General features: G+C 41.4%; 1 protein-coding gene across 1 annotated transcript in view; it reads right to left on the bottom strand.

The window, feature by feature from the left end:
• Positions 1-25,151, bottom strand: part of Ccdc112 (coiled-coil domain containing 112) — a 32,951-nt gene that overhangs the window by 4,676 nt on the left and 3,124 nt on the right. The window contains exons 2-6 of the mRNA XM_036205297.1: positions 15,630-15,739; positions 10,810-10,931; positions 6,098-6,187; positions 4,139-4,214; positions 2,790-3,180 (exon numbers count right to left, since the gene is read on the bottom strand). Coding sequence (XP_036061190.1) covers positions 2,790-3,180; positions 4,139-4,214; positions 6,098-6,187; positions 10,810-10,931; positions 15,630-15,739 — 789 coding nt within the window. The remainder of the gene's footprint in view (positions 1-2,789; positions 3,181-4,138; positions 4,215-6,097; positions 6,188-10,809; positions 10,932-15,629; positions 15,740-25,151) is intronic.

Raw genomic sequence — 25,151 nt, forward strand, 5'->3', positions numbered from 1 at the left:
TTGAGACAGGGATTCTCTGTGAAGCTTTGCACCTTTCCTGGAACTCACTCTGTAGCCCAGGCTGGCCTAGAACTCAGAGATCCGCCTGCCTCTGTCTCCCAAGTGCTGGGATTAAAGGTTTGCGCCACTACCGACCGGCCCCACTTTGTTTTCAAATCCTCTTTCTGGGTAGAGAATGTTTCCTCGGAGACCTTTCTCCTACCAGTATCAGGAGATGCATTAAAAGTGGGACAGTGAAGGCCATGAGCCTGAAGCCATATTATTTGGGAATCGATTTTGGCTTTGCCATTTATTAGGTGTGAGTCTGAAAAATTCACTAGTCTATGCTCTGCTATCTACTTGGTGGTTTGAACAAGAATGGCCGGCCACAGGCTCGTACATTTGAATACTTGGTCCCAGCTGGTGGAACAGTCCCCAGAAGGATCGGAAGGTTTAATCTTGTTGGACGATATGTGTTACTGGCCACGGGCTGAGGTTTCAAATGCACACACCATTCCTAGTGAGCTCCCCCTCTCTGCTTCGTGCTTGTGAATCAAGATGTAAGCCCTCAGCTACCGTTCTGCACCATGTCTCTCTCTCTGTCTCCTGCCATGATGGTCACGGACTCGAACCCCCTGGAACGATACACCCCAAATCAAATGCTTTCTTTTATAAGTTGCCTTGGTCATGGTGTTTTGTCATGGCAATAGAAAAGTAACTAAGACATCCATAAAATGATAGGAAGTAATTCTTACATGGGGTTATTGTGACAATTAAATGAGTTGGTACCTGATACATCATGCTTCATAACTGCAGGAAAAAAAATTTAAAAGTTCCATCTCTTATATGAATATGTAAAGATCATTTAAAATTCTAGCAACCTTTATGCCATATAGTATGCTACCTACTGTATTTCTCAGCCCCCATCCAGGTCAGGAAACTTCATCTTTCCTTACAGTATATCATTCATTCATTCATTCATTCAATAAATTCTACATGGTAAGATAATATGAAAAGGAAAGCTATAGGATTAAGAGATGATTAGCAATACCAAATACTATCTAGACAGTGCCACTCAATATGGCAGTCCTCAAACAGATCAGGAATTTGTGACAGAATGTACTTCTTCCTTACTGGGCAACCAACTGTCACACAATCACCTTATCACATGGCAGAATGCGCAAGGTTTAGACTGAAATCCAGTCCATGGATCAGCTCTGAGTAGCATAGTTGTGAGTGAGACACAGCATAGGCACTCCATAGGGCATGGTGGAAACACTGTTAATGAATGAAGATGGTAGCCTTTGATCTAGGAATATTTTGTCAGTCAGGGAATGGATAGGGGAAAGGAGATATCCATAAAAAGAGAAGGTACTCAAGGGTACTCCAGAGCATGTCTGAAAATGTATTATTTATCCAAAACACGGGCTATATTAAAGGAATTAGGGGTAGGGATGGTAAATGCTCTACTCAGAATCTTACAACTCAGTGTATTTAACACTTGCCCTGACTTCCCTCTCCTCTAACATGTGAACTACGTCCCTGTGGTCACACTGCCTCCTACCTAAGCCTTACATCCTATCTATGAAACAGAGGAAATAAAGTGATTGGGCTAAGAGTAAGGTGGGACTGGAGAGAGGCTTGCTTCTATGGTGAGCACAGTGTCTGTTCCTTTCTGAGACAGGGCATTCCACAAGGTTGGCAAGCAACCTAAACTGGCTAAAAACTAGGATGTTAGGCCCAGAGTTCCAGCAGGGTCAGGGGTTGAGGTCTTCCAAGTTCTAACAGGTTCCAAGGCAATGCTGTCTCTGTGCTTGGAATCACTTTGAAAATCTAGAGTTCCAAGCATTGTTAGAAGAAAGGCCTACACATTTCTTAGATTTTGAGTCTTTAAAAATTATCTGTATCTATATGCTAAAAATTTCTTAAGATTCCCAAAGTCCATCTCCTCACATTCATCTTATTTGAGATGGGAGAAAACAATGAGAGCAAAACCAGAAAATTCCATGGCTTTCCCTAAACTTCAGATTATATATGAGATTATTAATTTTAGGGCTTCGCTGGTATGTCATCTGTAGAAATGACCACGTATTCTTGCTAACCCAAACAAGTTAAAGGTCACATAGCCGACCTCAAACAACAGCAGCAAACACACAAGCTCTACCACAAACCCCTCAGACTTTTCAACAGATAACCCATTTTCTCTGAATTGGTGGTTCTCAACCGAGGGTAGTCTGCTCCCCCGACAACAGAGACTCATCTGTTGATTACAATGAAGGACGCACTGGCTGCAAGCACCCATGCAGAAGCCCAGTGACACTGCTAAGCACTCTACCATGGACAAGACAGTCACCACAACAATTACTCAGCACCAGATGCTGCTAGCCAAGGCTGAGAAACCCTGACCTAAGTAAAAGTCAGGCTAACACTCATTTGAAAACGAACCTTTGGTATATTTGCTACAATCCTCTTAGGGTAGCTGAAACTTGAGTCTTTAAACAGTGTTTCCCCAGAAACGACTGTAGCCTCTGCTAAGATGACCTCTCCCTGCAGTCTGCATGGCTCTGAATCACCCCATCCTGGGAGTGAAGAGACAGACGAGGGTGGTACACTGGGTAATGTCTCGTGACAGAAGTTTGACTAAAGTGCACCCTGAGAAATTCCCCAACTATTCCACGTCTTGGTTTCTGCTCTAAGAGACCGTGGGCTGGCTTTACACTGTCTGAGACGTTAATGAGACGGTTAAGAGTTTTGTACAGCGCCTGGCACAGGCACACACGACGCACAGCAGCTGTTAGAACTACTAGTACCTCTTTTTTCCTTTCTTCTAGAGCCAGGAACTTCTGATACCACTTCTCATGTTGCTGAACTTCATCCAGTATTCTTCCTGGAAGGTGCTCTACAACCTCCTTCATGAATGCCAGCTTCCCCTTATGCTTGCTTCTCACTCTCACGAAGTTCTGGTGATCAAAGTCATCCCAGCCCCCCTGCCGCCCTCCTGTTTGCTGAAGGAATTTTTCAAATTCGACCACTTCTTCTGGAAGAGTACTCAGTGTCACTCGGTCTACGGGAACTTTGCTTGAGATCGCTCGGAAAGCTTTCTCTGTTTCTGAGTTACCCAAAGCCCAAGAGTCAATTTTCCTAGAGACGGCACTCAACTCATTATTAGTTGTTTTCTCTTCTTGAATAAGCTCTTCGTATCTAAAATGAAGAAGAATGAAGTTTGAATTCAACGAATCCATATTAACCCTTCACTTTCCTGCAAGTTTAATCATCCGTGAAGAAGTTTGTTTTCTCAAACTTAAACAATCTTTCAAACTTTCATTTGCGATCTTCTGGTGTCGAAGATAAATGAAAATTTAGTTTAAGTATGAAAGGCTGACTAAACTCTAGGAGAGAAGATAGACTACAAGACTTATTGTTGCCAGAGTTTTCCTGTGTCCTGCCCGGTCCCGCAGCTGCTTAGTCCCAATTAAACACACCAGAGGCTTATATTAATTACAAACTGTATGGCCTATGGCTCAGGCTTCTTGCTAGCTAGCTCTTTCATCTTAAATTAACCCATTTTTATTAATCCATATGTTGCCACATGGCCATGGTGTTACCAGTCTGCTGGCATCTTGTTGCTCCTTGGGTGGCAGGCTGGCCTCTCCTCTGACTCCACCCTTCTTCCTCTCTCTTCAGTGTGAATGTACTGCCGAACCTATTCTGCTTCGCCATTAGCCAAACAGCTTTATTTATCAATGAATGGGAGCAACACATATTCACAGCATACAGAAAGACATCCCACGGCACTTCCCCTTTTCTGTCTAATCAAAAATAATAAAACAGTTATCAGTAGAATTCGTTACAGTATCTAGTCTATTAAAATTAAAGAAAATATTCTGTCATTTGTCCTATATTTGTGAGTCTAAAGTTTTATATCTAATTTACTTTTTATCACAACTAAAGAAAACTATAATTATAACCATCTAGTCTTCAACTCCATCAAAGACCCCAAAAGGATATAATATTACCTAAATAAACATGAAGTGCATTGTAAGCAACTTCCAAAATTCTAGAAATGACAACTTATAGTACATTCACAGGTGACAACCTAAAAGTGAGATATTGGAAAATCAAGGCCCAAACTTTATGTTAAATGAGTTTTAAAACATACATCAATCTCTGTTCTTCTTTAAAAGTATTGATTGCATTTTCAATTTCTTCCATCATTTCTCTGAGCTTTTCAACAACTGTAAGAAAGTAAAACCACCATGTCACATTTCAATATAGCTGAGTTAATAGCTAGGAGAAAATATGAACTGTCCCTAATTTAAAAACATTTCTTAGTCCAAGAAATTAAGAAAGCCACTAACCATTAATTATTTTGTTATTACAATGTCTTATTAAAGGTATTTTCCTACATGCCCATACTATTAAATTCTATAATCAGTATTACTGTTATAAAAGTTATTTCATACTACACATACTATTGTTTGACTCACAAATTTTTATTTAAGAAAATGTTTTGATTAAAAAAATGTGGACAGCCAGGCACACCTTTAATCCTAGCACTTGGGACATGGAGGCAGGTGAATCTGTGAGTTGGAGGGCAGCCAGAGCTACATATTGAGACCTAAACAAACAAACAAAACCAGTTATGCTTAACCTTGCACATAAGTATAGATACTACTGCCTCTCTTTTTCTATGGCTACACATGGTATTTCATTATCAAAAACTATGTGATTCATTTATTTTTCCTGTGGATGAACCTTTAAATACACACAACAGTACAGTAAAAATCCTTGCACACACACACACACACACACACACACACACACATATATATGTACGTATGTGTATACACACACACACACACACACACACACACACACATTTAAGAATGTCCAAGTAAGCATTTTTTAAAAAGTGACTAGTAACACCTGCAAAGCTGAATAAGGAAGGTCTGTCTACAGTACGTTCATTAGACTTACCCTCTGTAACGCAAAAGCTAGGCTCTACCAATTCATTCTCACTGCCTCCCCCATGTATTTTAAATCACTTCCAAAAGAAGGTAAGGACTTGTCATCAATGTAGCTGACATTTTTGTGATTATTAATAAGCATGGACATTTGTTTCACCTGAGTTTTGTATTTCTTTTGACACACTATGTGCCTTATAATCTCTGTCCATTTTCCTATCACTGTTTATCTTGGGTGCCCTAGTTTTTAGACATTCTATATATCTTATGAATATTCAATTATTAAATTACATATGTAGATATACTTTTCTAATCTGTCTTTCAACGATATTTATGGATTTAAGTGTTTTTAAATTCTTTTCTTATATAGCAGAATATTATCATAAAGCTGTTGCATGTTCCCTCTAGCACACTACGGCCTCATTTCATTTGATGAATGCCATCCATTCTCTCCCATCTGCCAGTTCAGTGCTTGCCACACTCCAAGCACTGCACCTACCCTCTAGAGCATGTTCCACCCCATCCTGCCCCAAACCCTACCAGGAGATCTATGTTCTCCAGCGCACAGCCTCAGACATGAAAGCTCAGAGAGATCTAGTAATTTGCCTAAGTGCCCTAACTAATAAGGTTCTGATCCAGTATATTCTGAGTCCACACATCTTGAGCACCAATCAGGAATGAATTTTGAAACAGAAGGTGGGAATGCAATTTTTTTTCTTCTTCCCCTAAAATACATTTGTCCCAGTAGAGTCAAACCATCCCTTACATATCTGAAATACTTCTGAAAGGTCTCCCCCCTCCAAAAAAAAGCCAATGACAGGATATGCAGGGTAAGGGCTAGGATTTGGGAAACCAATCTTTTTCTACTTGGTTGGCTAAATTTGAACCTTCCTGGGCCACAGTGTTCCCACCTTACAGTGTCTCTCCTGCCTATCTGACAAAGTTAAGGACTCAGTTGCAGTTCAAAGGCTGAAAATCCTATATAAGCTCTGATACTACACTTCTCCCCTCTATGCCTAACTAATGAAGCAGGGCTGGGTCCACTAATGCCAAATGGAAAGAAGAGACATTCACTAGAAAAGCATATATTTCTCTAATGCACCAACAGAAAACAGCAACATATAAAAGAGAATCTTATACTGAATTCTTCTTACAATCAGGTGTAGGCTTCACATCTTTCAGCTGGTGCTGAAGTTTCTTCACATTGTTATGTATTTTGGCCAACTGTTGCTGGATTTTTGCTCCTGTAAGGAAAAGTCCATACTTAATTCTGTGACAAGTGTGGCTACAAGTAGGCCTCTGCAGATAAACACCATTCAGTCCTTTAGTGAAAGACAGCCAGGAGCAACTCAGCAGCAGCCATGTATGTCCGAACCATTGAAACATCAGGTATTGTGGCTCTAAATAAAGGATTTCAGTTTCCCCAATATTTGAAAAGATCATTGGTTCCATTTACTGGACACATGACGTGAAGATGTATCTTTTTTCCTTCTGTGGAGACAGACTTACTATTGTTTTAAAAGCATGCCAAGTAGCTTAAGCTTAACATGTTTTGTATCTTTTTTGCTGTTGTTTTCTTTTTTGTTTGTTTTTTGGATTTTCATGACAGGATTTCTCTGTGTAGCCCTGGCTGTCCTGGAACTCATTTTGTAGACAAGGCTGAGCTTGAACTCACAGAGATCCTCCTGCCTCTGCTTCCTGAGTGCTGGGATTAGAGGCGTGTACCACTACCACTCGGCTCACATTTTGTTCTTTAAAATGCATCTTTCTTTTTAACTTGTTATAATTTCTAGAAACAGAAATTGATTTTAACTTTATTTTGGAAATATTAAACTGTCTAACAAACATTAATTCTTTGTGTGTGTGTGTGTGTGTTGTACATAATCTTATCTGTGCACATGTGCATACACATGTGTGGGCATGTGTGTGGAGGCCAAGGGCTAATGTCAGGTGTCTTACTCTATTGTTCTCTAACTTACTAACTTTTTAGTAAGACAGTAGACCTACATCTTCTCTTTGAAAAATGTATTACATTTATTTATATATGTGTCACATATCACAGTGCATGTGTGGAGGTCATAGGATAACTTCTGGGAGTTGGCTTTCTCCTTCTACCATGTGGGTCCTAGATAGCAAACTCCAGTCAGAAGGCATGCACCTCTATCTACCAAGCCATCTTACTAGGCCCTTCACTGTTAATTTTTGAGGCAAGGTTTCTCACTGAACCTGGAGCTCATCAATCCAGCTAACCCAGCTGAGCAGTGAGTTCTGGGGATCCACTGTGTGCACTCCCACAGCACTAAAGTTGAGGACACACTGGGGATCCACTGTGTGCACTCCCACAGCACTCAAGTTGCAGACACACTGGGGATCCACTGTGTGCACTCCCACAGCACTGAACTTGAGGACACACTGGGGATCCACTGTGTGCACTCCCACAGCACTGAACTTGAGGACACACTGGGGATCCACTGTGTGCACTCCCATAGCACTGAACTTGAGGAGACACTGGGGATCCACTTGTGTGCACTCCCACAGCACTCAAGTTGCAGACACACTGGGGATCCACTGTGTGCACTCCCACAGCACTCAAGTTGAGGACACACTGGGGATCCACTGTGTGCACTCCCACAGCACTGAACTTGAGGAGACACTGGGGATCCACTGTGTGCACTCCCACAGCACTCAAGTTGCAGACACACTGGGGATCCACTGTGTGCACTCCCACAGCACTCAAGTTGAGACACTGGGGATCCACTGTGTGCACTCCCACAGCACTCAAGTTGCAGACACACTGGGGATCCACTGTGTGCACTCCCACAGCACTCAAGTTGCAGAGACACACTGGGGATGCACTGTGTGCACTCCCACAGCACTGAAGTTGAGGAGACACTGGGGATCCACTGTGTGCACTCCCACAGCACTGAAGTTGAGGAGACACTGGGGATCCACTGTGTGCACTCCCACAGCACTGAAGTTGCAGAGATACACCTTCACACCTGATTTTTATGTGGCAATTAATGAGCTGAACTTGACTCCTCAAGTTTTCTCTTCAACCCATGACTAGTATTAATCCTATGGAGACTGACAAAATTCTCATTATGTATTAATTTCACCTAAACACATTAAAAGGTATGTATGGTACCTACCTGTTTCTATGCCACAAGTTGCCAAGAATAACCAAAGAACCACCCAGAAGTAAAATGGTAGGTGAATAATGAAAAGTCTAAGAACAAAATAATGACCTGGGGCATGTTCAGATGTTAGCACCAGAAAGGCTGCTCACTCCTTCCTCATTTTCTGAAGTAATCATGCTAGTGTGTTTATTGAGATTAGCAGACGTATGGTAGAAACACTCGCACCCATTCATATCTATGTATATTTACTGTATATATTCTGTCATAATCTAGTAGTGTGTGCGGCTTCCTTTGCTCTTGTGTTTTGTTTCTGCAACTAGTCACATCGTGACACACCAAAGGCTTCATCACAAAACCCTTAAAGGCAACTTTTTTCAGGGCTGACAAGTGCTAGATCACGGAGGGAGCAGATTTTGTTTTTTATTTATCAATAGGTTTGGAGCCAGGGCCAAGATCCAGATTAAGCCTCCAAATATGAATATTTGACTTTGGTATGGTTCCATTTTAAAACAAACAAACAAAATTTAAAGCAAATTCTGTATTTTAAAGCTCTTTTATCTTGATTTATATGTATCTCTGTGTGTGTGCTCACATATGTGTGTAGGTCCCCATTTATCTTGATTTTTATGTATCTATCTGTGTGTGTGTGTGTGTGTGTGTGTGTGTGTGTGTGTGCGTGCGCTTACACATGTGTGTAAGTCCCCGTTTATCTTGATTTTTATGTATCTATCTGTGTGTGTGCGCGCACACATGTGTGTAGGTCCCAGTGGAGGCCAGACAAGGACACTGAATCCCCTGGAGCTGGACTTGCAGGGGTAGGGGGTTGGGAGCCTCCCAGTATGGGTCTTCTGCAAAAGCAGCGAGTGCCCAACCATCTCTCCAGCCCTTTAGTTCCACTTTTAAAGTTCCACTCTATGAAATTACAGAGTTCAAAAAGACATAGAAACAGCATCCCTTTATTAAAAAAGCTTGGTCCTCTATTGGGATTTTAAGTCAAGAAAGTCTCCTGGGGCAGAAGGTGGTGGTACTGGCGGGTAAACTGTAGCATTCAGGAGGCAACATGGACAGGGTGGGTGATGGACAGGGGTGGAAGGAACTTATAAGCAAAGTTAAATAATTAGCAAGTGGCTTATTTTTGCCACAGCTCATCAGTTATACAATTACCTTACGCAATCTTATATTGTCATTTGGAAATGAAATACTGTACAGCCATTCACAGCCAATAAAAATGCAGGCATTTATCAAAAACCCAGGTATGATCCCTGAGGTAAGGAATAGTTTACTTCTTCAGAGCTGTGATCCATGAAGAAGAGTGTGTCTCTTTGCGTGGAGACCAGGTGTTCCCTCCTTTCTTAGATAGGTACACAGCATTAATAATGAATGGCAAACTGAAGAACAGAAAACAGTAAAGAAAACGAAAGCTGCATTGAAAAGGGAGAAAAATGGGGGTTGGAGATTTGGCTGAGTGGTAGAGGCCCTGGGTTCAGTCCTCAGCTCTGAAAAAGAAGAAAAGAAAGAAAAGAAAAGAAAAGAAAAGAAAAGAAAAGAAAAGAAAAGAAAAGAAAAGAAAAGAAAAGAAAAGAAAAGAAAAGGGAGAAAAATGAGTTGGGCGTGGTGGCATGTGTTCACAATGCCAGCATCTGGGAGGGCACAGGAGGCTCAAGAGTTTGAGGTCAGCACTGATAATACAGGGAGCTCAAAGTCAGTCTGGTCCATGGTACTTCATTTCAATGGAGCAAAAGAAAGGGCCAAAACAAGTCCCTAAAAATATACAATTTTAGATCCTGTTTGAGGACATAGGCAAGAAATGAAAGGTCAGCCTGCCCATGCCCACAAAGGGAAAGCAGCAGTAATTAAGACATCACCATCTAGATCTCTGTGAAGTCAAGAATGGAGAATTGATAGGTGACATTTCTATTCTCTTCCTATTCTCATTCCAACAGAAGCGGGAGAGTGAGTCTTGCTACTACATGACAGAAAAGGACTTTTTAAAATGGTACGGCCTTATATTTAGAAGGGAAAAATCACTAGAAATGTTTTAAACTGTTATAAGACAGTATCAGGAGCAGTTTAATCTCTACCAAGAAAATCAATGTTATAAAGCTTAGTGAAGGTCATTACTCTTTTTTTCTGTAAGCAATGCTAAGTAGCTTTTGTATTATAAGGAGTTTTGCAACAGGCAGAATCTAACTGTATTCTCCCACGCTACGAAAATGATTAATCTACATGACAAACAACAACATATTCACTTCTTCTGTATTTCATCTTAGTATCAGACACGGTTCTCCTGAGGTAGAAACTGTGGAAACTCGGGCCTGGGCATGACTCAGTGTTAGCACTTTGTACGGCTAGTGGTGTGGGCTGTGACCCTGCTGACATTTACTGGATCTAGTGCTCAGTCAACAATGCCAGGGTGATGAGCTAGGACCAGACAGCACAGGAAACAAAGTTTTGTTATTCTTTTAAATATCAATGGCATTTGCTGACTTATCAACTCAAAATCAAGTCTTTCCTATTAATATGGACGAAATAGACTTAGAAAACAATTCAGTTAGATTGACTGAACAGTAATGTCGAAATAAAATAAATACATGTCCTTAAGAGACAGACTTGTCACGGGCCATGAATCTCCACAGAACCACAACACAGTCGATGCACAAGTACAGCACAGGACAACACTATACTCTACATCACTCAGCAGTTTGTAATTCAACATGAACCCAACTTACTTTCTGTCTTCCTGCTGCTTATCAGTTTATTTTCCAATTCTTCCAGCATGCTATGCTCAGTTCTGAAGTCGCCTCTCTGGTTGTAGAAATGGCTGTGTTTATCTTTTTCAATGACAATAACTCTTTAGGAAAAGAAACAAATGGTATAAATACAATTTAAATATATTTTAGTTGTTTAATATATGAAGACATTCAAAACAATTAGTACCTTACATTCAATTCATTTAAAAAAGAAGAGTGTTATTACTTAGACTAATAAGGTTAAGGGGTCAAAATATTAGCTAATATTAGCTAAAGTTGGACTCACCAGTTAAGTTCAATTTTAACCAACTATAATTTGAACTGTTACTATTTCCTTTGAAAATACAGAAGCCTCTGGCTATGAGATTCTACTTGTGAGTTACTGCCTTCAATTAAAACAAAACAAAATAAAATATACTATCGAGGAGGCTTTATTTTTTTTAAGTTGGCAAAGAAATCAATTTTCTCAATGTTTGTTTTCCTTCTCCCACAAGGTAAATATGAATATTTACCCTCTACTCTTGACTCTAATATGCAGCAGGATGTCTCTAGCCAGTGGTATCACTGCACACAACCTGAGAGGCATGCTCTCCATAGTTTCCCAGTTTTCCATCTTGCAGCACAGAGAAAAGGTTTATATTGATAACCACAATGGGAGAAATGGATAAAATTGAGGCAGGCTCTGTGGTCTGGGGGCTGTCTCTATGCATGTGTTCTGGGGCCTTTGTTGTTTGTGAGAAGAGGTAAGGTAACAGAGAAGCTGAAATCGGTAAGGTAACAGAGAAGCTGAAAGGATTTCATCCAAATAGCAACTCTAACAGACAGAGAATTGCTACCAAAGCCCTGTTAGGGATGGGAATCCTAGAGAGGTCTGATTGGGCATCAGAGACACTACTGTAACCAAACAGAAATGTCTGCTGTGGATACAGGATATGCCATGATAGTTACATTTTGCTATACATGGACTAGAAACATTACAGAAAGATTTTCAAAATGTACTATTAGTATTTTGATGCTGCAGACAACAATGAACATTCAGTAAATACCGCTGTTTAAAGGAAAAGACATGGACTGTATGATAAACAATTTGAAATAAGTGTAAGTAAATCTTACAATGTACAGAACAGATCTGAGAGGAACAGAAACCAGGGGATAATTAATTAAAAGATCGTTAAGAAATAGCTCAACGGTACAGTATTCTCACTAAACCACTCACTGCCTTCTTCAGTGGGATCCTGTGTTTTTACTCCAGAGCAGCACTGCTCAGCAGAAACAACAGCTTTCAAGTAGCTGAGGATGGCAGCTAAGAGCCCTACATCCTATTTCCCAGCAGCTTCAGTGCAAGCTGTGGATCTGGTGTGGGAACCTGATCTGACTCCAGGTTAGACCCATAGGCTCTCACTCAAGAAGCTCCACATCTCCTGGAAGAAGCTATGGACCCAGGGTCAGGACCAGACATGACTCAGGGTGAGGCCCACAGGCATGCAGAGAGTTCCACAACCCACAGCAAAAGATCCAGACAAGAGGCCCACAGACACAGAACAATACCTGACCCTCAGAAGAAGACTTGAGATCGAGCCACCAGCCCCTAATACCAGTCCCACAGAGGGAAACAGCACCTCAACCCTTCTATGACTTAGTTTCTCTCCACTGAACATTGCAAATGCCACCACGGAAAGAAAAAAAGGGGGACTGGAATTTTAAAACAAAAAATTCTAGAAGGAAGAAAGGGAGAAAGATATAGAGACAGACAAAAGGAAAGACTCAACCAACAAACTAACGCCAAATGCACATGTCCCAGCACAGAAACAAAAACAACATGAAAACTGAAGACATCATACCTCCTCCACAAATCACTAGTCCCCCAATAATGGCACCTACTGCAAACATCTGGGAAGAACTTCCAGACAAAGCATTCAGAAGAATGAGTATGCTCCAACAACTCTGAGAAGACATGACTGTGCCCAAGAGGGCAAAAACAGAACCGAACATCATTCCAAGACACAAAAATGTAATTCAACAAAGAGAATTACTAAAGAAAACACAAACTGAAAAAATGCTTTAAATAAAAAGCTCATAACCAAATAACGACTTCAGTGGAAAGACCAGCCAGTAGAATGGCTCATGTAGGAAACAGAAAATCATGGCTACAAGACAAGATGCAATAATTGGATCACTTAATAAAGGTGAATGATCAATTTTTTTTAAATAAATAAAATGGAGGGAGAGCTCTAAGACACCATGAAAAGGCCTAACCTTTGTATTATGGGCATAGAAAAGGAGAAGGCCTAGAGAACATTTCCAATAAAATCATAGGAGAAAATTTCCCAAACCTGGAGAAAAAGAGGCCTACCTACATACAAGAGACCAAAAGAACTCATACAAGACTAGAAAAGAAACTCCTCGTGCATATTATAATTAAAACAAAAACCACAGAACAATGAAAAGGTATTAAAAGCTCAACAGGGAAAGGTCAAGTCACTTACAAAGGTAGACCTATTAGAATAATACCTAATTATTTAGCAGGAACTTTAAAGTCAGGGTGTTATAATTAAGAGATTGTCTTGAGTCTTAGAAGAGACTTTGGACTTTTAAACAGTGTTGATACTATGAAAGACCATGGAGACTTTTGAAATTAGAATAAATGTATTTTGCATTACGATATGACCATAAGCCCATGGGGGTCGTGGAGTAGAAGGTAGTGATCTGAATAAGAGTGGACCCCAAGTTCATATATCTGAATACTTGGTTCAGTTGGTGGAACTATTTGAGAAGGATTAGGAGGTGTGGCCTCAATGGAAGAGGTGTGTCATTAGGGGCAGGTTTTGAGGTTTCAAAGCATTCATGCCATTCCAAGAGTACTCTCTCTCTCTCTCTGCTTCCTACAAGATATGAGTTCTCAGCTACTGTTCCAATGCCACACCTGCCTGCCTGTTGCCATGTTCCTCAAGATGATGATCAGACTATAATCCTCTGAAACCATAAGTTGCTTTGGTCATGGTGTCTTATCAAAGCAATAAAAAACAACTAAGACGGTATGCTGACTAGTTTTATGTCACCTTGACACAAGTTAATCATCTGAGAGAAGGCAATCTCAATAGAGGAAATGCCTCCATAAGCCTGTGCTGCAGGCAAGCCTATAGGACATTCTTAATCTCTTAAGAGATTAATGTGAGGGGGCCCAGTCTATTGTGGACGGGGCCACCCCTGAGCTGGTGGTCCTGGGTTTTATAAGAAAGCAGGCTGAGCAAGTCAGAGGTGACAAGCCAGTAACAGCACTCCTCTATGGCCTCTGCATCAGCTCCTGCCTTCAAGTTCTAGCCCTGCTTGAGTTCCTTCTCCTGACTTCCTTCAATGATGAACAATGATAGGGAAATATAAGCTAAATAAACCCTTTCCTCCTCAAGTTACTTTTGGTCATGGTGTTTCATCACCACAATAGTAACCCTAACTAGGACAGACAGCATGCGACTTACTGGGAGATAAAAAAGTATTTAGTAATCTTACTCAATTACTCAATGAATCTTGTGATCTATAATAAGAATTGGCCTGGCAAGATATAACCACTGATACAATAGTGGGATCAATTTTATGGTAGTAACCAACTACTTTCTGATTGTATTTAAAGTCCTCTATATAAGACAGAACTCATGTGTGGTATTCTTAACTAGGTCAAAACCCATGACTAGCTACATCATAGGCCCTCTAGGAAGACCTAATTTAATTCTGCTAAATTGACATAGTATTAAACTGTCTCTGCCAAGTTCTTATCTTCACATTCATAGGTCAGTGTATCGTTCAACCCTTACCAGAGAAACCTTTTTTTTTCTTCTTTGCAGTAGGCAGAGATTGATAGAAAGACCCACAAGTAATCAGCACACAGAGATTAAGAGACTGCATATGCTCAGATGTAAATGGGACATGAATTTAACAACCTTGTCCCCAAGGCTGGGGGACCACTGAGGAAGATGTAAGGGAAGGATTATAAGCACTAGAAGTAGAAGATGTCTTCAGTGAAACATTATTTGCTGGGCATGACACAGATATTGCATCATGAACTCACGGGAGCTCTGACTGCTCACACAATACTTGTATAAGACCAAGCCAGCCAAAATCCCAGCCTGTCATGAACGATGTCCCACCTCTGGCTGGAAAGCTATTGGCAACTAATGGCTCCTGGAGGAGGGAGATGACGTTGTCTCCCAGGATGAAGGTCCTGAAAAGTTAGCCAAGCTTCAGCAGATGATCCTGTACCATGCATATAGAGGCAGTGCAACATGAACTCAGCATGTTGAAAAGAGGGCGAGAATCACACGCTGTAAGGAGGGAAGATGGTGAGGAGGCAGAAGTTAAAGGGAAGGGCCCGGCCTACAGCAATCGTTTTCCAACTTCATACGCTATGAAAAGATACTTAGATGCTTATTCTCTATAATCCCCACTCAGAAATATTCCTAAAGTGCCTACCTAAATTATAGAATAAAATGTATTTACTCTGTTAACTGGTATATAAAATACAGACATTATTATTTTGTTTTCCTTAAAATACTCCAATATAAAATGGTAAAAAATAAAACAATTAATTAGCAGTGGAAATTCTTTTACATTAAATATTAAAATTCTTCCTATTAAATAGACTAGTTGTGCATTCCACAGCCCCCTCCCTCTTTTTGTTGTTTGTCGGACTGCTGAGTAGAAGTTTCCTAACAATGTGAGACTGGGGAAGGTGCAGTTATATTAATTTAGATTGTTCATTATAAAATAGCTAGTGATATTATTAAAGACAAGATTCTTATACTCACTGATTCTTTAATTTTTCTGCTGTGCGTATGAATTCTGCTTTCTTCATCCGACTAACTTTCTGTTTCCAGTTTTGACGACTTCCACCTGAAGTAGTAAAGCCGCCATCATTCTGCATAAGAAACAAAAGTGTCATCAGGGATAAAAGTAGCAGGGGGTGTCTAGAGTAATAAAGCATTAACAGTTTTCTGGGGATAAGCATGTGGCCAATCTAGATTTTTTTGAAACCATACTTCGGGGGCTAGAGATGGCTTAGTGGTTAAGAGCACTTAATGCTCTTACAGAGGATCAGGGTTCAGTTCCTAGCGCCCACACAACATCTTGTAACTGTCTGTAACTCCAGTTCTGATACAACCTTCTGGTCCCTGCAGGGACCAGACATGCACATGGTATGCACACACACATTTGCAGGCAAATATTCATACAGATAAAAAAAATACTCTGTAGACAAAACAGTCTATCCAAAAATGCTATATTGAGTGTGAAACGTGTCCAGGGATTATTTACAAAAAAAGATGTAATTTATTCACAAGTCACTTATCATCATAAACTAAGCACTGTATATGACAGGTGCCAGCAGGGAAGGATGATTCTCTACCAGCAAGGTCCAGTGTCTTCAAGTCTCTTGAGGGAAAACAGATTTAAAGAGAAAAAAAATGAACAATAAAAAGCAGGCAAAAACAAAGCAAAACACCAGAAAGTGGGATAAATAGAAAGGAAATAGAGGCTGAGGTGGAGCGCTTGTGTTTTCTGTTAGAACACCCCAAGGGTCTACTCTAAAGACTCACATCAAAGGAGAAAGGGAGACAACCACTGTATGATGGAAGGGAATGTGTGTGGGTCAAGGGACGAGCTATACAAATTCTGAGTCCAGAAAGACTCGCTGGCAGAGAAAAGACGGTTTTGGCAAAAGATTAGTAAAGGTGGTTAGAGATTAGATAGGTAGGCATGTGCCAGATGTTTTAAGTCACAGTGGATTTTACTGAAGAGTGTATCTGTGTTGTTCAATATAAGAGAGATGGATGGCACCAGCAGGGCATCAGTCAGTCCGGAAAGGAAGCTGACACACAAATGGAGACTAACCACGATGGGGTCTCGAGGGTGAGTGAGAATGAGAGAGGGACACCTTGAGAAGCCTGGGGAGGGGGGAGGCGCCTCTTGGGAGAACAGTCTTCAGAGCAGTCTCCCAGAACTCCTCCTGAGGTGTTCAAACCCATCTCCAAAACAAAGGAGAAATACAGCTTTTTACAGCCTTATTAGTATGCAAATTTGATAAATGGTAAAATTATGTGTATATCAAATAACTGTTGTAAAATAAATGTCTTTATGATTTACTATCAGTAAATGCTTTGGAGGCCTGTTTTATATACCTACACACCCCACGTCACATAAAATTCTCACAAGGGGACTAGAGAGATGACTTGGCAGGTGAGAACGCATGCTGCTCAGGCAGAAGACCTAAATTCAATTCCCAGCACCCACTAAGGGAGGCATCCCACCATCTGTAACTCCAGAGCCAGGGGATCCTAGGCCTCTGGCCTCTGTGGACGCCTGCACTCATGTGCATGTCCCCATACCCCACCCCACATACACACACTTTAAAATAAAGCTTGGCAATAACTTCTCAGGGAGTGGGGTTGATGAGGAGAAAGTGCTTAGGGAGTCCTGCCACGGTTAGTCTTTAAGAGACTGTGTCTGGCTGCTGTTTGGACGTAATAAATTGGTAGGAAGTGCGGTGTTGGGGCAAAGCACAACAAGAAGCAGGGAGAGCCAGGAAGAAGCTAAGGGAGTAGCGCAGGCCAGGTGTGAGAGTGTGACCACTACCTGGGCCGGGAAGAGGAAACAGGAAAAGGAATAAGAAAAGGAACAAAGTGTATCTCAAAAGTAGTTATGACCAGGAGGAGCTGCTGAGAAATGGGGTGTGGGAGAAGAGGGGCAAGCAAACAAGGCTTTATAATTCTAGGAGCAAGAACAGAGGTTTAAAATGAGACTTCATATACCATAAAAGATTACTTATTAAGAGTGCTGGCCATCAGTGATTTTCTAGATATTCATGAAGTTATACAACGTCACCACTGTCATGCTCTAGAATATTTTCAGCACACCAGAACACACTCACAGCATTAGCAGTCTCCCTCAAGACGCCTTCTCTCAGCCCCTGCTTTTCTAACTATGAATCTGACTATTGGGATCAATGGGCTTATACAACACAGTCTTTCCTGAATGGCTTATTTCAGTTAGCACGTTCTAAGACTTCCTCAAATTATTCTATGGATCTGTATCTCATTCCTTTTGTGTGGGTATGCACACAGTGTATACATGTTCACATGTCTGAATGCAATCATACACTCGTGCAGACCAGAGGTCAGTGTCTTTTACTGGTCTCCACCTTAAGTTCTGAGTCAAGGTCATTCATTGACTTTAGCTCACTCACTGGCTGGCTGGCCCCTGGGATCCTCCTGTCTTTGCCCTACCAGCCCTACAGTTAGACATCCACTGTTATGCCTGGCTTTCACATGGGTGCTGGAGAATCCAAATTAAGGTTCTCATGCTTATGTTACAAGTACTTTCCCACTGAGCCATCTTCCTAGCCCACCTTATATCTTTAATTAACTTTGTATTATATGGACTTACCTTTCATTTGCCTACTCATCACTCATCAACTGATGAACAACTGGGTTATTACTAATATTTGGCCAATAGGAAAAATACTACTATAAATATTTCATACAAGTTTTAACATAAAACTGTTTTAAATTTTGTTACACATTTAGCTATAGAATTTGGGGGCCATTGGGTAATTTTTTTACTCTCTTATTATCAAACTTAAATAGCCTCTTTATTGTAGAGTTGGAATCCTTCTTTATGCATTCTGAATGTAATCCCCTATTTTATATCACATATGACTGGCAGTCCCCCCTGAGTCCTCTAGTCCCTTTCTTGATAGTGCCAATGATTCAAAACATTAATAAACTAGTATTAATAAACTATTTTATTAATAGGTGCTGGTTCTAATTTCTCTGTATCCTCACCAACAGTTATTAGTGTTTGTCCTTTTCATTACAGCCATCATAATGGGTATAAACTGGAACCTCACAGTGTTTTTTATTTGGGTCCTGGGGATCAAACTCAGGGCACTGGGTGTGTGAAGCAAACACTCTATCGGAGTTTGTAGTCACAAGTTTTCCTGGGTCCTGCCTATTCCATAGCTGCTTACACCCAAGTAAACACACAGAGGCTTATATTAATTAAAACTGCTTGGCCATTAGCTCTGGCTTATTACTGACTAGCCCTTACACTTAAATTAACCTGTAATTATTATCTATGTTTCACGTGGCTTGGTACCTTTTCTCAGTCCTGCCCTTGTCATCTTGCTTACTCAGTGTCTGGCTGGCGACTCCTGATTCTGCTCTCCTCTTCCCAGCATTCTCCTCTTCTGCTGGCCCCGCCTATACTTCCTGCCTGGCTACTGGCCAATCAGCATTTTATTAAACCAGTGTACAAGGGCACTATCCTACAGCAAGAGTTACACATCACAGTCCCTCTCAGAGTGGTTTTCATTAGTCTGTGATGGCCAATGATGTTGGACATCTTTTCATCACCTTTTAAGGGCAGTCTAGTCACTACTATTCTTCTTGTTTTAGTTTCAGCAGAAAATGCATGGTTTTCTAATTAAGTTGTAAACAACAGTATTATTAAGAGGTCATACAAGAAAAATAACCTGATGTTAAACAATGTGTTTTCCTGTTGTTCTATTTTTACTTAATAGGATAGGATACAGCCCCCAATTCATGAATTGTAAAAAAAGCCAATTCAACATCTAAGCTAAAGTTGTTGCAGTTTTGTTCTTGATCAATACATAATTTCAATATTTTTCTCCCATTCTGACTAGTCATTCTTTTCACACACACACACACTTCTGATGCTGGGGATTGAAGCCATTTCCTTACACATGCTAAGCACATTCTAAACCACTGAGTTAGCCCTCAGCCCCTTCACTCCTGACAATGTCCACTGAAGAATAACAGCTAACCCTGACGGAGTCTACCTGATCTTCCTTGAGCTTTGGTTGCTCAGGCTTTGTGTGTCACACAGAAGAAACATTCGTCCAATTGAACGCCATAAAGACTTGTGCCTAGTCTAACTTCTAACACAGGTCTCTGATATTGTCTTTGTTAATTCATGCACACAGCATGGGTAGAAACTGAACTGTGTATGATTATCCAACTGGTCCAGTATCAACTGTTAAAAGAGCTCTTTTCTTATTGTCTTCAGTGCATTTGCTGAAACAAACAACTCTAGCTTTAAGCCAGTACATTTTAGTTATGGCTATAGTTACGGTAGCTTTGTAGCAATTTGAAATTAACAATCATGAGCAATTCAATAGCATTCCTTAAAAAAAAAAAATTGTTTTAGGTCCCTTGCATTCTCCACATGAATTTTCAATGTTGTTGACTTTTAATTAACTGGTTTTATTTGTTTGTTTGGTGTTTGTTTGGTGGGGTGTGTGTGTGTGTGTGATGTGTGCCCCATTGTGTGTACAGAGGCCAGAGAAGATCAAATGTCTTGCTCTATCATTCACCACCTTATTTCTTTGAGAGAGGATCTCTCACTGAGTGTGGGTCTAGGCTAGTGGCTAGCAATCCCCAGCAATTCTGTCTCTGCCCTCTAAAGTGCTGGAGTTGTAAGTACATATAGCTACACGCAGCTTTTTATATGAGGGATTTGAACTCAGATCCTCATGCTTGTGCAGCAAAATTCTTACCTACTGACCATCGCCCCAGCCTGTGTAGAGCTTTTCCAGTATAGCTGTTGTACTTAGCATTCATCACTATATATTTATTCACCATGTGACTGAATGCTCCCTTCCTCCCACAATGCTACTATCAATCAAGTTGTTATAAAGCTCTTCACATGGGCCTTCATGAACTGTTGAGCAAGTACAGCCATCTCTTCTTAGCCTCAACCTCAAGGGTTTTGTTACAGCAACCAACAACAAAAGGCTTGAAACAGTGTTCAGGAGTTCTGGAGTATTCATGGTGGAAAGTCAAGTTAGAAACTCAAGCAGAGACCATGAAGGAATGCTGCTTACTAGCTTACCCCAGACTCAGGTTCAGCTACCTTTCTTCTGTTTGCCTAGGGATGTCACTGCCCACAGTGGTCTGGATTCTCCATCAATTAGCAATCAAGAAAATGCCTTCAGAGACATGCCCATAGGCCAATCTGATGAAAGCAATTCTTCTACTGAGTTTCCCTCTTCCTGTGTATGTCTAGGTTTGTGTCAAGCTGACAAAAGTTACGACACCACTGCAGTCACAGTCCAGTGGGATCTGGCAAATGTGTGAACTACTGGCAGAACTTGGCATCATCCACGGGATGCAAGAGTTACAGGGTCAACAAGATTCCAGAGAAAAGCCTAGGAGGACAGGCAGCGTGTAACAGAGTCGGACTCCCTTCCAGGAGTCCATGGAGAGAAATGTATGAAGTGTTGAGATTGAAGCCTAAGCTATAAGAGAGACACAAGGCTGCTGTAGACAACAGAAGTGTGGAATATCCACCAGAGAAAGCTAGAAGCGAAGAAAGAGGCCAGGGTGGCGAGGTAGTGCTACCCAATCCCACTGAACCTCAAATCGCGGTACCCCATGCCCCAGATGCTGGCCATGGAGCCAAAATATTTAACATTTGGCCCTCTGGCTTTCGGTCTAGCTTTGCTCCTATTCCTCAGTTCATCCACCCATTATTCCCTTTTGGAATGGGAATACTCTGTGCCACTGTATGTTAAAAGAAACTTTATTTTTTTTTAACTTCTTAAGCTCCCAGCTAACAGATTGCCCTGAGTCTCAACAGACTATGGAGTTCAACTTTTGGACAGGATTGGAACTCATGAAGTTGAACTAAATGCATTTTGCATTATGAGATGGATGTGAATCTTGAGGGCCAGGAGTGGAATGTTACAGTTGGAATCTGAAATGGCTCCAACAGGCTCATGCTTTGAATGCTTGTTCACTAGCTGGAGATGCTATTTTGGGAGGCTACGGGGCCTTTAGGAGGTGGGACCTAACTGGTGGAAGTGGGTCACCAGGGCAGGTATCTGAAGATCACAGCCTGGCCCCTAGCTGCTACTTCACACAGTGATTCTTGGTCTTCTGCAGTGTGAATGGTTCCCATCACATCACAAACTGAGCCACTCAACAGTGTTGTATGTACTGTCGTCATCATCATCATCTGTTTTACAGACAGTGTAATCTGTGCTGACCTATGCTCAAGTCTGCTGATTTTTTTCTTCCGGCTAAACCTGGGGTGGGCTCGGTCTCTCGGGTGAAGTTGTGAGTTCTTGCACTTTTTAACCCCCCAAATTCAACAAATTCAATTTGATTCTGTGTGTGTGTGTGTTTGTGTGTGTGTGTGTGTGTGTGTGTGTGTGTGTGTGTGTTCTCTAATTAGTGAGATAGCATTCTCATGGTTTGTTTTTTTTTTTTTTTTTACTTCGTTAGGTATGATTCCCTTTGGTTCTCTGAACACAGATGATGAAGGCTGTGCATGGCAGGGCATCTGCAGTCCCAGCTGCTCTGGAGGCCAGCGCAGAAAGATACTTGAACTCATGAGTTTTAAATCAGCTTGAGCAACACAGCAAGCATCCATCTCAAAGTACACAAACAAGCAAACAAAAAAACCAGCATAATGAATATAAAGCCTGTCCAGCACATCCAATATCTAGTCTTCATCTACTGCCTTATTCCTCCCTAGATGGGAACTGTACTTTGTTTCTTTACATCTCATAATTTGTTTCTGTTAAGAAATGGACACAATACACTGTGGCGAAGCCAAAAGCCGAAAGTGAGGCTTCTGGAGTTTGTCTTATTGCTGTATGTTTATTCAATTTATTTTGTGAAGTCTTTACTTTGTCTCATGTGGCACTCTAAGCTCTGCTTGGCTAGCTTAGCTGTCCGCTAATGTGATCAGAGACTCTCCTGGCTACTTAGAGCCAATGAGCTCCTTTGTCCTGTTGGGGACAGGAAGATATCAGCACCCTGTATCAGCACACATTCAACACTCAGGCCAGCGGCTTACACTCCATCTCAGCTTTTCCCTCTGCCAGCGTGGCACTCCAGTCAGACAAAGAAGACGACCTTCTCAGGTCTTTCTTCCTGCTTCCTGTTACCACTATAACAAACTAACCAGAAACTGCACACACTAGTGACTGAGTCACAACCAACTTAACCTCTGAGAGTTCTGCAGATCAGGTCTAAGTCCCGGTGTGAACCTAAAGAACACTACAGTAAGTATAACACACCAAACACAGAGGGACAAATGCCACATGATCTTATCATAGGGAGAGTCTTTAACAAAGCTGATTTCATAGAGAAAGACGGTAGAACGGTGGTTACCAGAGACCAGAGGGAGGAGAGGGAGGGAATACCAGGTGCTGGTCAGCTGTGGGTAGCAACATCGTTCTATGGGCTGCTATCTGGGAATGAAGAAAAAGACAAGGAGCCCAGTCCAGCATTCATCTTTCTCTGCTTCCTGGCCATGGACACAATGTGACCAGCTGCCTCGCACCCCGACCCGCATGTGTTCCCTCCTCAGTAGATAGTATCCCTCAAACCATGAGTCCAAATAAACATCTCCTCAACTTGTCCTCAGGTGTTCTGTCCCAGCAATGAGAGGTACCTAGTCCATGGAGGAGGTTTTGAGTTTGGTACAGTAAGCTGACTCAAACTAAAGATAAATTTCCAAATGTCTGACTAAAAAGAAAAAAAAAAAATGATGGAATGGATACATTAATTAACTTGATTTAATAGCTATATACTATATACAATTATCAACTGAGGCACATTAGTATGTAATTTGTTCACTACACTATTAATTAACTTAAGGTATTGCAGGGCTTTGTTCCTTCTAGAGTCTTCCAGGGAGAATCCATTTCCATTTTCCAGCTCTGAGAGGTTGCCTTCATTCATTGGCTCGGACCCTTTCCTCACACAACTGCTCTCTTGCTCTGTCATAGTACTTCCTACTAACTCTGGTTTCCCTGCCTACCTTAAAAGGACCTTGGGGTGACACTGGGTCCACTCAGATAATCCAGTGTCATCTGCCAAGTCTCTTTTATGATACACAGTTATATACTCACAGATACTAGAAATTAGGATGTGCAGAGCCTTGGAGATCATTACTCAGCCTTGCACACCTGAACATATATATACAGCCCTATACACGTACATGACTTTTACAAGAAATTCACTTTGAAGACATTTAAAAATCAGAGAAATCTGGAATGTGTGTGTGTGTGTGTGTGTGTGTGTGTGTGTGTGTGTGTGTTTTGGTTTTTCGAGACAGGGTTTCTCTGTGTAGCTTTGCGCCTTTCCTGGAACTCACTTGGTAGACCAGGCTGGCCTCGAAATCACAGAGATCTGCCTGGCTCTGCCTCCCGAGTGCTGGGATTAAAGGCATGAGCCATCACTGCCCGGCACATTTTATTTTTAACTTTTCAACGTTTTTAAATTGTGTGTGCATATGTGTGAGAGATTTGTATGCAGGTGCCCTCAGAGGCCAGAAGAGGGCATCAGATCCCCTGGAGCTGGAGTTAGAGGTGGTTGTACACCACCAATGTAGGTGCTAGCAACCAAACTCTGGGCCTCCAGAAAACTCTGCACCACTGAGCCATCTCTTAGGCCCATGGAATGTAGTTATTATTGAGGGATTATTCCAGTCAGCCAAGAGACGTAACATTCAGGTCATTAGAGAGAAGTCCACTAGAACCAAAACAAAGGACATAGAGCCCTGTATGTGCTGTAACACCTGGTTCAAAACCACTAGTGAGATATTGTTATTCTTCAAAAATGGGGGCTGCCAAGGTGGTTCAGCAGGTGAAGTACATGCTACGCCACATGCACTCCTTGTGGTACTCACAAATATTCTCTCTCTCTCTCTCTCTCTCTCTCTCTCCCCACACACACACACACACACACACACACACACACACACACACACACACTCACTCACTCACTCACTCTCTCTCACTCTCTCTCATAATAACAATAATAAAGTTTTACAATATTTTAAAGTCATAATTCAATAACTAAAATGGCTGAAAGAACAGCTGCTAGGAACAAATAGGAAATCTGGGAATAGTAGTCAGCCTTGAAAGGAGCTGGTGACACTATTCTGAAGAGATGTGAGCAAAGGTCTGCTTAGTCTAATAGACCAAAGTAAGGACAACTGCCAAAGATCAACTAAGTGAACCAATGAGTTACTTACAAGAGTAAGGGTGAGGGGTGACTTACAGAAGAAATGAGTCAAAGACAGCTGCATCACCAAAGCCCACCCCAGCACGGGTGACAGCTCACGAAAGTGGAAACCTGATGCTTACTGCACAATCTGCCGGCAGTTCAACTGGACAGTGACTTTTCCAGGCAGTGCAGCTGGTCTCTACTTCTTTCAGGGTACTTCTCTTATCTACCTCATCTAGGAACCTGGGCTAGTCTGAGAGTGCTTCTCAGCAATCCTTCCTGCTTATATAAGAT

Source organism: Onychomys torridus, chromosome 13 (assembly GCF_903995425.1).
Source record: "Onychomys torridus chromosome 13, mOncTor1.1, whole genome shotgun sequence".
Classification (NCBI taxonomy): domain Eukaryota; kingdom Metazoa; phylum Chordata; class Mammalia; order Rodentia; family Cricetidae; genus Onychomys; species Onychomys torridus.